The following is a 17160-nucleotide window of genomic DNA, read 5'->3' on the forward strand; positions in this document are numbered from 1 at the left end:
ATTAGCACAAATGTACGAATTAAAGTTGAGTAGTTTATCATTTTCAGGAGGATCTCCATGGACTCATAAGCCTCTTTTAACCCAACAGCTTGAGTTGTAGAATTAGAACGTTTCTCGTTGCCAATGTGCTAGTTTTTGAAGAATCTACCAACAGTCCCCAGTCTTTGTCTCATATACGTAACCAAATTCTTTCATCAGGACATTTATGTCAGATAAATTCATGTGGAATTTTCCGTTTTGTAAAAGGAATCCAATATTTTTACGACAGTCTCCATATTATGTAAATGTGCTACTATTTTGTAGCAAATTCCATTCCCTCAATCAACAAACTAACAACTCAGACTTTTCTTTGAATATGCACAAATCTCTTGCCAGGTAACCTAGATCTTCGTGAATAAGCAAGTGAAGTTTTTCGTCCTCTAATTCCGATGTCTAAGTCACAGCACCAGAATTACTTTGTTCCCATTCCTTTTTTTTTCCTTCCGTGAACTGTCACTGTCAACAGTACAGTCATTTGGTGGAAATGGTACAGGATTCACTGAGTCGTGAGCCACTGATTTCAGAACAGATCGACAGTTTGGCTATACAATTTCTGACTTGATTTTTTTGAGAACTCTTGAAAATTTGTCATACAAAAGCAATAATCTGTAGGCCTGCCTACTTGGTGATTTTCCCACTCACTTCAAATCATCGGTACAGCGAAATGAAAAACAATTTCTTTTCCCGAACCACCGCTTCACTTTGTTACAAAAATGTTGTGAGGAACAAGGAGCGGGCTGTGGTCGCTGTTTATATTCTAGGCTGGAGCATAGCATTGTACTGTACATATTGTTACCTATACAAATGCAGAATGTCAATAGTATTTTAAAATTCATATACCAAAACGATAATGTGTATCAATCTGTAGTTCAAATATGCCTTTTACTAATTTTTTATTGGAAACTCCGTCCAAAGTTGACGTTAAAAGTCCCTTTGCCGAGGGCAATCCCCTCTATCAGGCATCGCTGACTGCTTTCCGAAGTAACTGACAAAACATATAGTTGCAGTACAAATGTACTGATATCACAATCAAGATTTAAAATGAAAACGTTTGAGGAGGGTCCAATATACGGAAAACATTTATTGTTTATACCTATTATTGGAAAAAAATTCGTACCGGTATTGCGAATCGAACCCAGGCTCGGGACGCGATTCACGGCGCCGGTATAGCTCAGATGGAAAGAGCGCTCAGCGCGCAGAACTGAGAGGTCCTGGATTCGATTCCCGGTGTCGGAACGAATTTTTCTCCAATAATAGGTATCTACAGTATGATTACTTATAGCGAGGCCTCATATATGAATATAAGTATTTACTGGTTATGCTTGATTTTTGACAATTGAAGAGTCTTTTCTGTGTACGATTTCTATCCTGCAATAAGTACGATGATGGGTTAGAAACAGGAAGATTGTAAATGAAAAGAAAAAAAAATTGAAAATGCTACTGGATGGGGTCGAAACAGGCGGAATGTTTCGCGATTATATTATTATTATTATTATTATTATTATTATTATTATTATTATCATCATCATCATCATCATCATCATTATCATCATAGTAATGTAGTTTTTTATTCAGTTAGAGGTGTGCTAATTATTGACGAACATGCGGTCTGTGAATTAAAATGTATTAGCACAGTTTAGTATGTACAGTCACGAAGCTTGAGTTGTTGAGGGTACTAGGAACAATAGACTGTGCCGGTACTATTTCGCATTGTCTGTGATGAGGTGATAGTGGCGATCCTAGTGGTTAGCAACTATCTATTGAGCTTCGTGACTATATACTAGACTGTGGTATTAGTATATTAATATGTTATCAATCAGAATGATGTGGCATTGTCGCTTGACTATTTGTATTACGTGTGGTTTATTGGAAGTATGGTTTGATCGGTTTTGATCTCAGCTACCAATACAGTTTGTGGTGAATATTCCGTTGTACAGCAGGAGATTTCGTAGAGACTGTGGGCTGTATTATAATCTCAAACATTCATTTTGTCTTCGAACAGTTGCTTTTTCACAAATGCTGCTATTTATAGATACCGAAATTCATATTTATTTACCTTAATTCAGTTGCAGTTGGCAACGCTGTGTTGTCATTTCTATTATGTATACACTCCTGAGGAAAGACTCGCAAATAAGTTTCATCTCCCTTGCATTCGAGAAGAAGGCCCATCGATTTGTTAAGCACGTTTTCCTTTTGTTATGGCTGGAGAACTGGTTTCCATGAATGAGGGATTTAAAGCAGATGCACGATTACTAAGAAATACGGAGAAGACTGAAATTACGTAACAATGTTCGTCATTCAGTGCAGCCAACATTACAGACTTAGTATACTGCGATTGTTTGCTAAATTATGTGTATTATCCAGTAAGTTGTTTTGTCACAGTTTTTTTTTTTCATATTTTATTATCCTGTGCGTCATTTTACTGTTCACAGAAATCATTTCAAAAGTTGTATTCTGCATTTATTTAATAATTTCACTAACTATATTAATGTAATTATTTCGATTCGGACTGTTCGAGTGACATGAATGCTTTCGTTCTTTCTGTATCGAAATGATCCCAGTACCCGCTGCCATATCGACATTTCGATAAAACATTTGTTAAATGACAGGAAGCTCAAAGAAGCCTTCCTTTATTCTTTGCACTCCGTTTCTCTTCTTTATATTGGAGGCGGAACAAGATTACAAGAGAGGGTGTCGTGGACGGCTGCATGGGGCTTGCGAGACTTATAAAAGGTTTCAGAAGTAAATTACAAAGTGAAGAGCTTTCAGAGAAATAGAACCTGGAGGTGCCTCTGTTGAAGATAAATTCGTTTAGGAGACCTGGAAACTCTTCGTACGTTCTAATGCAGGCTTATTTGGCAGCAGTCTACGTCATAGTGCGCTGATATTTTATATATTTCGAAAATATATCCAACTAGTGGCTTGTGCACACCAAGTTCATTACACGTTCAAATACAAATTTTTTATATTTATTTTCAATGAAGAATACCAGACATTTTGAAAGTTATTTGCTTCCGTAATGATGAAACATACTCCCTCTGAATGGATTTTGTTATGCCAAATACTTTTTCTTGAACATATCCACTTTCAGTTTTTGAGTTTCAACGCGAAAACGCAAGTAACAATGTCAGGACGATCAGTGGGTTTTTCATATGGGAGTAAAGCAATAGCTATTTCAGGTCATTGCGGATTGTAGGTGAAAGTTAAAAAAAAAAAAAAAATGTCAGGTTTGCTGTGCTTTCGAACAATAGACATAGCATCTTGGTATAGCTGATGCATGTAGAGCTTGAAATGTAGAGGGTAAAATCATTTTATCCTGCTAAGAGATCTTGCTGAAATGATTGGGAGACTACAAAATTTTGTAGGCTTCTTATTTCATCAGTAATTAATACCTTTTGGTCTTTCCTTAGGAACTGTAATTTTTGCGCTCTCTCGAGCCAATACTGAAGAGAATGACGCATACCCAAAATAGCTACACTACATCGCCATTAAGTATATGAAAAATACACAACCACACTTGATTAATAACTATAAAAATATTTGATTTTCAATAACATTGTTATCATCTTAGGTAACTTAAGTTTTGTAGTTATACACTATATAGTCGCCACTCAGTAAATTATAGAAATGAAGATCTAATTTATGATATTCTCTACATCTACTTGAACACAAAAACGTTTCAATTTCATATCATCAATATAGGTTTAATATGTAAAATTAATTAAAAATAGTCACATCATGCCATTAACTACAATAATATTTCATTTGTAATGGTAATAATGTCATCAAACCACCTCAAGTTTTGTAGATTTTAATATCCAATACACAGCTGTACTCAAAAAATTACACACCGCAGAATCAGACCTGTAAATTATTTTTAGTAAGTCTTGAAGTTTTTAATAACCAATTGAATTTGAGCTCTAAATATGTCAGCAATCCTGCAGGTCCTGGATTTCGCGTAATAGCCTATTGTTTAATGTAGTGTGTGTTTTGTTTTATACTGAAATCACGACCGTGCTGAAATGCAATTAGCTCTCAAAACTGACGAAAGTTGGATTTTGGAAAATAGGAAAATTATGTAGGAAAACTAACGCTTCACTGAAAGTTACTATTTTTTCTGAAAAACTGTGAGTTCCAAGCTTCAAAATGAGGGGTCATTTATTAAAATCCATTCAGCTGTTTTTCCGTAATTTCCATTAGGGTAAACTCATCTAATTCCGTGATAATAAGATTTCATTGCTATTATTTCCATATGAAGACACAAAATAACATTGTTTATTACTGTAAACATTTGTTCAAACGTCGTAATATGACAATCTGTGAAGTAATAACTGATAGCTGTGTTTACGTAGAGAGCAAAAAAAAATTAAAAGCATCACTCACATTTCATTTAATTCCGTGATATTGCACTTAATTCCGTGACACAATAGTGTACATAAAATAAAGACAGAAAAATCTTACACTGTGACCTTGAACATTAACATGAACGTAATTACCCTAATTAAATTTATTCATTATTCATAATTATAATCAACTTGAATCATCACGATCAACATCAGAAGTGGCACAACTATCACACATAAAACGTCGACATTAGATTCTGCAATTTGACACTTCTCATGATATGTTTTCCCACAGAATGGGCAAGCAATCCAATTTTCATTGTTTCGTTTTTGACGTCAGCACTATAAGATCCGTTACAAACTCCACAAACCCAATTTTCATCGTTAGAACTGGCTCGTGATGTGGATGGCTTTCCTTGAGAAAATTTTGTAGACTTCTGCGGTGAAGTATCAGTGGAGGTTTGGTTGGTAGCGTAAGGCACTTGACTCTGACATCTATTTTGCGGTTAACCGTTCTCTTTTTCTTTGATGGATCATATGTGGGTGTTTTCAACAAATCTGTTACAGTCTGACGTCGTTTCTCTTGTGTTCAAACAGGCAACTGAACAGAATCATTTTGTTGTGATGAAACAGACAGCTGAGAAAACGCTTTCTTCTGGAATGTCACCCTGCGTTTGTTGACTTCAAAGAGTTGGCTTGTCTTTTAATTTGCTAGCTGTAAGGACTTCATCTGTCAAAGAAGATGGGTTGAATGGATAAACTCCCGTTTTAAAACTCTGAACGGATATTTGTTGATGTCATTGCCTTCTCATATGCCAAACTGAACAACTTTTGCAAGTCAAATCGTGTTGGTGCAACATTGGAGTCCGTCATATGAAAGTTCTCCAACTCATTTCAAAAACTTGCTTCATGGGACGATGAACACTGACACCTAATGGTTGCAGTATATGGCTGTTATGAGAGGGCATAGTGAAGAGGACGATCTTGTTTTCTCTGGCCAAAGCCAACACATCATGTGAGTCCATCAGCAAAAGGAAAGGTCTGCTTTGAGGGATGTTCTTCACAAAGTGACACATAAAATCAAGAAAGAGATCACAATTGATCCACCCATTTGCTGAGAGTCAGATACTCAGTTATCTTTAAGAATCTGGGTAGATAAAGCTTGAGACCAGTTCCTGACTAAAAAATGTCTGAGAGTTCCGAGAATCGAACCCACGTGCGGATCAGAGAACAGAGTGCTGATCCCTATGCGAAGATGGTCATTATATATATATATATATATATATATATATATATATATATATATATATATCATAATATGCAAAATTTTCTTCATTTTAATTGGCGGTAATATTCGATTACTTAATATACATTATCTAATTATTGTAAATAAAGTCCACACCTGTGGAGTAACGGTTAGCGCGTCTGGCCGCGAAACCAGGTGGCCCGGGTTCAATTCCCGGTCGGGACAAGTTACCTGGTTGAGGTTTTTTCCGGGGTTTTCCCTCAACCCAATATGAGCAAATGCTGGGTAACTTTCGGTGCTGGACCCCGGACTCATTTCACCGGCATTATCATCTTCATCTCATTCAGACGCTAAATAACCTGAGATGTTGATAAAGCGTCGTAAAATAACCTACTAAAATAAAAAACAATTGTAAATAAATATTATATAATTAATTAATATAGATGACAACTAGTCGTACAGGCCATATGACGTTCATTTAACGAGTTTTCATTTTCTGTTCACTTAATTCCGTGATACACTAAGGCAGCCAAATGTTAAAAATCCTTAAGAAATTGTGCAGACAACTTAAGGTTTGTAGACTAAATTATATAAGTTAACTGACAATTGTGTACACATTATAAATCTTCAAAGCAATCTCTATAGAAATATATATTCATACACACGTATAATTATGCACATACCTGTTTTTTTTAACTTATTTTAAGACACGACACCAGGACAACTCAAACCAAGCTTCTTAGCTATGGCGTACTAAGAAATGACTTCCTGTTAGCAGTGCACTTGTTCCCAGTAGCCCAAACTTCTTGAGACGGTAGCTGATTAGTGCTGCTATCCATTGAACAAACTACCAACAATTTGTCATGTACACATAATTCAGTAATATTCATTATATTCAGTATAACGGAATTACATGAGTCACGGAATTAGATGAGTTTACCCTACCAGTTCAAATTATATATATATATATATATATATATATATATATATATATATATATATATATATATATATATATATATACTTAATATTGCTAAACAACGAGACATGTACGGTAGGATCATTTGCCTAAAGATATCCTACTGTAAGTACATTACTTGACGCCGACTGCAGTAACATTTTTCACCCTAGAAATATATCGATGTTTACATCGGGTAGATTACGACCAATCGCTACGACCTAGTACATTCATTACTCTTACCCTCCCAATCCACACTAGCTGACTACTCAGGTTTCGAGCACGCAACCTCACACGTCCCTCCGTACCTCGCCAGCCGGCGTTCGGGGAATGCCATGGAATGATGACGGAATGGAGATCGGATAGAATGATCTTGACGTCTAACGTGGGGAAACGGTAGAACCACGGAAAAACTCAACTGCAACCTTATTTTTCACAAGTGTCCTATTGTCATTTGTAAACCAAAAATTCCAGACCTAACAGGAACTCGAACCCGGACTGTCTGCATTGACCAGTCTGATCATTTCACCATTGGGTTCTATAATTATATATATATATATATATATATATATATATATATATATATATACTTGTGTAATGGAATTTTCATTTTGTGTCTTTCCGTATGAACTGGGTCATAGAAATGACACGTCATATCTTATTTTATGTTTTGCTTAGTAAAGTGAATTATTTTAGGTCCAATTTGCGAGTACATTGCGAGGGAGAGGGATAAATAGAATTATGTTGGAAAATATTTCAGACATCTTTGCTATGTCCAGAGTCTTGTTATTAACTACCTATGTCCCATAATATTTATTTTCGACTAACCGAACTAACACCGAGTTTGAATAAAAACTTCTTGTCCGTGGGACCTGGTGTTCTGTCTGCGGTCTTGAGATATGAATGGTGCAAATTAATAAAATTATTACAGCCACATATGAATAATTAATGCATGCAAATAAATATTACATTTTACATGAAAATAAAATTAATGTCTGTGAATAAAACTCCAATGTAATTATCATTTCATACATACAAATTGACGTTACAAAGCAGTAAGCTGTGAGTGCTCCCTTCTCTACTTATCTCCTAAACGGTAATTTGTAGATACGTATTTAAGATCTGAATTCGGCTTTTACTTTTTTTTTGTTATTGAATATTATCTTTAGTATTTTATTTAGATCCAATTTTTACTTTGTCATTTGTTTAATGGGTTAATAGTCTGATGAACTTTCGGCTGAAGTACAAACTACTGCACCGAATATTTTACTCTGTAAGATTATTTTTGACGGGTAACGTCTAAATTCAACCTACATTAATAGAACAAATGGAAGTACAGGGTATTTCAAAAGTCAGTTCAAACATTAAACCGGTATAAATATTATAAATTATAATATTTCAGATAGGGAAAAAACAAAAACATCACAGTGTTGGGCAAACAACGGAGTTTACAAAACATTGGGAAAATGTCCGCCGTTCTCTTGTTCAACGTGCAGCATTCTGTCTGCGACTCCATGCACAGCATTTTGCAGATAATGTCTTGGAATATTGGCAATTTCTTGCGAGATGGCATCTTTAAGTTGCAGTAGGCTTGTTGGATGTGTGAGGAAAACTCATTCTTTAAGATAACCCCACAACCAAAAGTCGGCCGGATTGAAATATGGAGATGAGGGAGGTCACATTGTTGAAAAGTGCCTACTGATGACACGATCGCCAAACATCTGGGAGTGGGGTGGAGCACTATCTTGCATAAAGTTTTCCATATCGTGATTCCTCAGTCTAGGGATGACGAAGTTCTATAACATGCTATAGTAGCGCTCCCCATTTACTGTAATAATCTGTCTTATTCCATTATTGTCTACACCTATTCGAGTAACGGTTAGCGCGTCTGACCACGAAACCAGGTGGCCCGGGTTCGATTCCCGGTCGGGGCAAGTTACCTGGTTGAGGTTTTTCCGGGGTTTTCCCACAACCCAATATGAGCAATTGTTGGATAACTTTCGGTGCTGGACTCCGGACTCATTTCACCGGCATTATCACCTTTATTTCATTCAGACGCTAAATAAACTATAATGTTGATAAAGTGTCGTAAAATAACCTGCTAAAAATTAATGGTGGAATTAACACGCGTAATTGAGGTTCGTTATCCTACCAAAATCATCAGTAGGCACTTACCAATAATGTGGCCTCCGCGATCTCCAGATTTCAATCCGGCCGACTTTTGGTTGTGGGGTTACCGTAAAGAACGAGTTTTCCTGACTCATCCAACAATCCTACTGCAACTGAAAGATGCCACCTCGTAAGAAATTACCAATATTCCAAGACATTATCTGCAAAATGCTGTGCATGGTATCGCAGACAGAATGCTGCACGTTGAACAAGAGAACGGCGGACATCTTCCCAATGTTTTGTAAACCCCGTTGTTTGCCCAACATTGTGATGTTTTTGTTTTTTCCCTATCTCAAATATTATAATATTTATAGGGGTTTAATGTTTGAACTGACTTTTGAAATAGCTTATAATTTATGGAATGGAATTTGACTTTGGTTACCATGGAAATGCTTAATTTTTATAAGATAAAATGATAATGGGAACCGCTCATTCCTATTTCACAAAGGGAGTCCGCATATGTAGACTACATAACTTACTTGGAAGAGTTTATTATAATCCATGGAGGGAGACTGCAATATATTTTAAAATATAATGTTTTTAGTAATTAAATAACAATTCAATTAATAAAATTAATTAACTAAATTAAATTAGTAACAAATAATAATTCATTAACAACTGTTGTTCTTTGACATGAAAGCGAAAAGGACATGTGCACAATACATGCGTATCTATCTGTCTGTCTGTCAAGGAGGACGGGCACGGGCTGAGGACTGCCCTCGCACGTAGGCCGCTTGGGTAGATCCATTGTACCATACGGAATAGAATGATGTGAGTGTCATAAGGCCTCTGCGCTACAGATTCTCCTGCGGGCAACCCCCAAACTCCCCTATAACCTGTAGAACCCTATCCATATAGGATCACCGCGACCCCCCACACCATGGTGTCATGAGCTATCATGAGTCCCAGGGACAGAGTAGCACCACCACGGGGTCCAACGGCCCGCAGCCGACTCTACATCGGGCACAAGTCTGAAATGTGGGAAAAAACTGAGATGATGAAAGAGGGGAAGTGTAATATTATAATGGTGAAATGAATCCGAGATCCAACCGAAAAGAAATTCTGCTTCGACTGGTTGGGAAAAACCTCGGAAGAAACCTCAACCAGGTAACTTGTCTCAAGCAAGATTTGAACCCAGGCCCTCTCTCTTCACGGCCAGACATCCTAACCGTTACTCCACAGCGGTGGATTATACACGCGTAACTATAGAAAGTTAATATGAGCTTAGCTTGACATTACTCATATATGGAAGTATAACAGTACGGGATATTCTCATTTGCTTGTACAATACCAGTATAATTGTTTGTTGTCTGTTGCTGAAACAGTTATTTACTTGTTCTTTTAATAGTAGGCCCACATTCTATATTAATACATTATTATTATTATTATTATTATTATTATTATTATTATTATTATTATTATTATTATTATTATTATTATTATTATTATTATTATTATAGGTTTGGCTGTTATTTATAGCTAATTTCACTCCGTTTTAGACACACTTAAAATGAAGCCATGACATGCAGAACAGCACAAGTACACTGACTAAAGTTTCGAGATAAACAGTTTTTTTTTTGTTTATCTCTGAACTTACTAAAGCTACCAAACTATTTTTTCACATAACTGTATATTAGGAATATTTTAAGCCAGAAACAATGTCAGCAAGTTATATAATGCCAGATTTCCCACAATTTTATTCAATTGAATATCATGTTTTTTTGGTGTTTTGAATGTCACTGACTCAAAAAAGGATTTATTGGGAAAAATACTGAGTAATAAGGTTAAATATTTGTATTTAATATTAGAAATGCATTTTTAACGTATCAATAGTATTTCAAGTTATATAAAATATTATTACATTTTGTTCATTGACAGTACTTTGCATTAATCATAGGCCCACACTTCACTACGAGATTCATCATTAACACATTGTTTATTTGCATATTTCTGAATAAGGCCTTCATAGTATGGTCGATGTTGAGGATTAATTGCAGACAGATACTTTTTTATATGAGCAGCCTCTGCAGATTTCAGTTTAATTTCACCTTCATATGCCCTTATAAGTGAAGCGAGATCAACGTTCCACTTCCCTTTAAATTGATAGTTTTCGGTTACAAAGCCACCTCATGCTGTGCTTACAGTCAAGCTATTGGATCTGTATTCTGTTATTTTGTAAGATGTGATTTTCCATTTTCCCTGACTTTTTGAAAGTGGCACTGGTGTCTTGATCTTTGAAAATAATGTTTTAAAATCTTTCAATATAGACTGATCAACATTAGCTGCGTTCATGTCATCTATTCACTCCTCTGAAGTGTATACAGAATCTTTTTTCTTATTTTTCAGTTCAATGCGACCAAAATCTCGGTCACATAACGAGTAGGTGTGTCCCTTTGTTGGAACGTCCAGTCTTGATCATATGATGAAAATATTTTACAACAGTATTGTTCCTGTTTTGAGAGATGAATGCATCATTGAATAGACATACTGTCAGCTACTCAGGAGAAGACGAGCGGAAAGAATGTGACCTTCTTGACTATCGCTGTTGATTATTATAAACATCGCTCAGATGAGCATCCCAGTAGCCAGGTTATTACTCGTGCAGGGAACATGAGTAACAATGCGTATGGAAATTAAAGCTAAGTTGAACATAAGGAGACCTAATTTATCCGCTTACTGCACTACAAATATTGCACGTGTTGTCGTACATTATCTGTTCACATCCCTTCCTCCTCAGTCCGCTCCCGTCTTCTCCTGAGTCACCGACAGTACATATAGCTTTAGTACTATTCCACTAATATTGTGCCTAATAAAATGGTCTAGCAATGATGCAGTCTCATTTGGTGTCTTTCTGCCCACTAACTCTGTATAAGGATACATAAATCCTTCGCTATCAGACAATCTGTGTATGCTAAAAACATACAGCCACAGCTGCGTAGCATAGAACATTTCAGTCACAGGAATATGTGGATATGGTATGTTCTGCATGTAATCGAAGACTATGCATTCTGATATACCACACTCTACCCCTTCATCCTTGACTAGCAATTCACATTCCTTCATATCACTGTAAAACTTCTTAGCTTTGACTTTGTGAAGTTCCTGTTCAATCTTTAGATTGTTTCTTACACATTGAATTTGTTCACAATGATTATCAAGTTTAATACAACATACAATCTCTAAAAAAATACACCATTAAACACCAACGCTGCTATGTGGGAGAAAATTCTGAATATCAAATTCCAGAGACTTACAGTAGTGTCTGTGATATTCAGAAGAACTTAAATTATGGAACTTGTGATGTTATGAATATCATTGCCACTAAAATGTCCACTAAAAGGCTGGTTTTTGTGTCGTTTTGATTCTTAACATATAGGTCTGAGTGAGACGAATTCAATGATACCTATAAGTCATATAGTGTCAAAAAGTGGATTTGTGCTGTTCTGCATCTCATTGCTTCAATTTTATTAACTGCATATTTATCTTAATTCCATTGTCCTAATTCCTGTATAAACGTTATAAGTGAATTTCTTCAAATTTTCTTGTCACTTTTATTTTACTAACTAGAGATGAACACGAGTAATTTGACATTGTTTTATAAACAAACATTGTTAAAGTGATTTCTAGTAAATTTTTACAATTTTTTTAAATATATTAATACTTAATTACAAGAAAGCTAAAAAAACTTTACTCTTTTCATTTCGTTTTTTTTTTATTATTATTATTCACTCGTATGCATAAAGAATGTTCTTACAGCCTAGAGAAAATTTATGTTAACGATGAAGAACTCTCCAGCATGTTAACGACACTGCACCATAAGAGGCCATTATTGTGAATCTCCGCACTGGTATGATGGACTTTGAGCGGCTGAACATAAATGCCGCACGGGAAAGATTTTCTACAAACGGTACCGGTAGTCTGTTTCATTTTCCTCAGGCGCTTTGGCGACATATGACGGCTTTAGATCTGTCACAGCAGTACAACATTGTGGGAAGCAGTGTATGTGAAGAAATACCAATGCTGTCTGGTCCCAATGGACGATATATGCAAGATTTTTTATTACATTGGAGACAGTTTCTGATAACCTGATAGAAATGATGGAGCATGTTGAAAGAATATATTACATCAGAAGGAGACCAGCTCGAGGGCGAAGGAGTTTTGAAAACCCTTGCTTGTATGTCCAGACTCAGAGAACCAACAATTGTGTTTAAGGTTGACACAAGTTTCAGAAGTTGGTGGCGATGCACCATCCATTGCTATGGAAATTCATTGACTTACTGAAGAAGAAGCAGAGGCAGAAAGAGCAGGATAAGACGCAACGTTTTGGAGGTCAAAAGACCATAAAGATCCGAAGAACAGCCGATACCTACGCAACCAAGAGTGCATTTTCTCTTTGGTATTACATCAATATTCAGTACAAGGCAAAAATAGAGTGAACATGTAACTGTGGTCAATTGCATATCGTTTGAGGTTTAAGCCAGAAGTCAATGAGAAAGATTAAATTACTAAAAATTCATTCAGTACTTCCAGTACTTCATTCTTTCTAACACATTTTTATATAGCCTACTCACTTGTAGAATTCTGTTATACAAATAAAAACAGGTTGCTCACAATTAGTATTGTGTTTTCTGTGCTGAATTGATACAATTTGGGTTGAACGAAATTATAAATTGGACAAGTCGATATTGAACGAAATGTACTACAGAAGTAATGAGCATTGGACGAAATGACTCACTGGACGACCTTTCCGTAGTAGAAGGTTATAATCGAACCATATTTTTCGACGACCTGTCAGTTTCAGTATATTGTACGTGTGAGCGGGTGATAATGTGACTATTTTATGAAAAGTGCTTTATTTAGATTTTATTATCATGGACAAATTTTTAATTCGAAAAAGACAATTTGAATCACTCTGAGTTAGAATTAAAAGACAGTAATGCTAATTCAAATATTGTGAGCGAAAATTCCCTTCAGGGTTCACAAAAACGTAGGTACTGCGTTTCGTAAATATAATGATAAATACTTGCAATACGGTTTTACGTGGCGTGGAGATGAATATAAACAAACTCCTGAGTGTCTTATATGCGGAAATGTTTTGTCAAATCAGTCGATGGTGCCGAATAAACTAAAAATACATTTAGAACTGCCGTCTTCAACGCCATACTTGTGTGAATCAGCATTTTCTACCATAAAAATAGTGAAACCTAAACAAAGAAACAGACTGATGCATCTTGAAAATGATTTACGTGTTGGCCTGTCAACCATAAGGCCACGCATAGAGAAACTCTGTGCAATCCACCAAGCGCAGACTTCACGTTAATTTCAATAGGTGAGTTTCCTAAAACGATAATAAAAATCTTTTATCAGACATCCAGTATAGATAGGTTGGGATTTTTTATACATACGTTTTTTTTCTAATTCCACTCAAGTTGCTGCTTGTTTTTTAGAATCTTCGATTGCGTGTTAACATCGACCTATCCACAACACTGGATGTTCGACATTACATAGTGCTTTTTTCTGGGTTAACGCACTGGAACAGGGTTCCAGCACTTTTTTTTTTTTTTTTTTGCATTTTTCATCATTCAAGCGAAATAAGTGTGAATAACTACGTTTTTAATATAATTTTTCTTTGAATTCCTCTTCGACCTTGAAAGTCTTATTTGGACGAAAAGGTGGATAAAACGACAAAATTGCTGTACAGTGAACAATAATGATCTCCCCGTCCGCTATAAAATATTCTACACGGAGTTCCACCACCTCTTTCTCCAGAAGAAAATCACTAGTTGTTGTTATTATATTATTAGTAATAAAAACAAATAAGTGTGCCGCGATATCATGGGCGTTCAGTAAAGTGTGTCGTCAGTTAAAAAAAGGTTGGGAACCACTACCTTAAGGTATAAGATGTAGGGAGTTGTATTGACGTGATACTGAAACGGTGAATGGTAAAGAGTATCGTAAAGTGTAATATGAGGTATACTAAATGTTTCGGTGATTGAGATCGAGTATTTAAGTTATGATTGGAACATAAATACACAAGACGAGACTACATATAACTAGGCAGTTATGAAATAAATATATTTCATAACTTTGTAATTGATTTATCTGGAAACCAAAAATTAATTGTAAAATACATAACTAGGAGTTGAGGTGCGCAGAATTTGAAATAGAAGAGGAAGACTGTGTAAAGTTCTGCGGTCGTTGAGATGGAGCCATGATGAAGATTCGAAAATTGGTGAAATATGGTCATGTCGTCGGACATTGTACACATATCTTAAACACAAATTATGAACACGTTGTAATTTGTTCGAGAGTTCGGTGCTTCAGACAGGAACAACACCTCACAATAGTCAAAGTGCGGCATTACGAGTGTTTGAACTAATGTTTGTTTCTGTGGCGCGGGGAAGAAATACTTGAACCGGCTTAACGAGTGAATAGACGAGCAGATTTTTTTTACAAGTGTACTTTACTTGGTAATTCCAAATTAATTCGTTATCAAAATATATTCCTAGATTTTTCACGATAGATGAGTACATATTTTCAATATTATTAAGCGTAATGGCTGGAATTTGACTATCGTTCAAAGCGTTCAGTAGTCTTTTGGCTCCGAAGATAATGGTATGAGTTCTTAGCTGCATTAAGTCTAAGTTCGAATCTGTTGGCTCACATCGAGTCTGAAATGAGATCCCTGTTTAATTTGTAGATGGAATCATTTAATGTATCAGGTCAGAAATGTACACAGAGTTGGAGGTCATCAGCATGTAGATGGTAGCGACATTGTACTATGTTTATCACTGACATAAATTGAAAAGAATAGCGGACCGAGAACTGAGCTATGGTGAAATGATGATGATGATGATGATGATGATGATAATGATAATGAAGACTATGATAACGATAATGACTTCTTTAATAAAAGCTGATTATCACCTACCTTAGTAGGGACACGAAGTCCAATCTGAGAAACAATAACATAAACAATGAATACCCATCCGTGCCCGAGGCAGGGTTTGCGTGGTTTCGCGGTTATTGGTGCAAATCATTCGCACACAGTCCGATATAATAGTTGAACACACAGACCGTCATCCTATTATTGCAGCAGTACAAAATGTAGTAATAATTAATACAGTGATGTTAAACACGTACCCCGGGCCATAGTTGCAGACATAGAGTTTGGTGTAGCCTTTTGAGGAATCGTAGTAGTGGGAGTAACCGCAGCCCACCAGAAACGTGTCACCCCAAACAAGCTGCAACAGTACATAGAGTACAGGTATTACGTACAACAGTAACAGGCTCACTAAAAAGACTTGGTTTCTATAATATGTTAAAATATTTTATGTAGCAATTTTATTCAATTAGAATTGAGTCATTCCACGTCAAATCGCACAGCCATAAAACACTACCTTCTCGGAAATGGTCGAATTTTTTTTCATGAATTCTAGACATCAAATAAAGAGACCCGTATTGTTTTATTTTCACAATTATTAATTATTTGTGTAGTTATGACTATCTGAAATTACGCAAATTATGCGCGCACTGTTACATAAACTCACTTGGAACTCTGTGTCTACAAATAATTGAGATTTGCGGTTTGGCGCATTTTAAAGACTAAATACAACACTTTTTATTACTTTAGGCCTATCACTAATAAATTTAAAATTTGGCGTATTTTTTTAATCATTTCTTTTTCGTTAAAAATCTGAAAAAAATTATAGACTTGTTCCCTGATGTATTATCTGTAAACTACTGCATTTAGAAATGTGGGATCTCCACACATACATTTGTAACAATTTCTTTTCCGGAGGCATGCACGCACTCGCGATTCCCAGTTAATATACTATATACTTGCAGCCATAGATAGACTAGAAGGCTGGCGGCGGCAATGTTTACGAAATCCCCCGTTGCATGTAATATCTGATCTCACAACACTACGAAAGAAATGCATTCATTCATCAAATCATCAATAACTTAAGGAACAGTAAATATCTAAAGTTATCTTATTATTGTCAGAACAGCTAAGAGGGGGAGCCCATCACAATGCTGTATGTTTATACTGTAATGTAGCGAAGTGTTTAAAGATAGCAAGGCTGGGTAAGGCAGTAAACAGATGGCAGGAGACAAAATATAGAAGAGAAAAATAATCGTTCAGGGTCTGAATTTCATGGAGTGACGTGACTTCTATACAACATCAGTGATGGTGAAGAACGCGTAATATATAACAAGTGTTTAAATCCATTTGACCTTTCTAATCAAGCTTTTAAAAAGAAAACACTAAGGGTACGAACACGTTGGCGCCTAGCTTTAAAGCTAGCAGGCTCCGCTAGCAAGACAAGGAAGCTTGGTGTGCACAAATTGGAGCTTGTTTGCAGGTCGCTTTAATCTCTCAGCTGACTCACAGCTGATTAGGT

General features: G+C 35.9%; 1 protein-coding gene across 2 annotated transcripts in view; it reads right to left on the bottom strand.

Moving 5' to 3' along the window:
- Positions 1 to 17160, bottom strand: part of LOC138705027 (venom allergen 5-like) — a 276772-nt gene that overhangs the window by 28972 nt on the left and 230640 nt on the right. For both annotated transcript variants that reach the window (XM_069833574.1, XM_069833575.1), the window contains exon 6: positions 15899 to 15999. In XM_069833574.1, the coding sequence (XP_069689675.1) occupies positions 15899 to 15999 (101 nt within the window). The remainder of the gene's footprint in view (positions 1 to 15898; positions 16000 to 17160) is intronic.

The sequence above is a fragment of the Periplaneta americana genome, chromosome 8, assembly GCF_040183065.1.
Source record: "Periplaneta americana isolate PAMFEO1 chromosome 8, P.americana_PAMFEO1_priV1, whole genome shotgun sequence".
NCBI lineage: Eukaryota > Metazoa > Arthropoda > Insecta > Blattodea > Blattidae > Periplaneta > Periplaneta americana.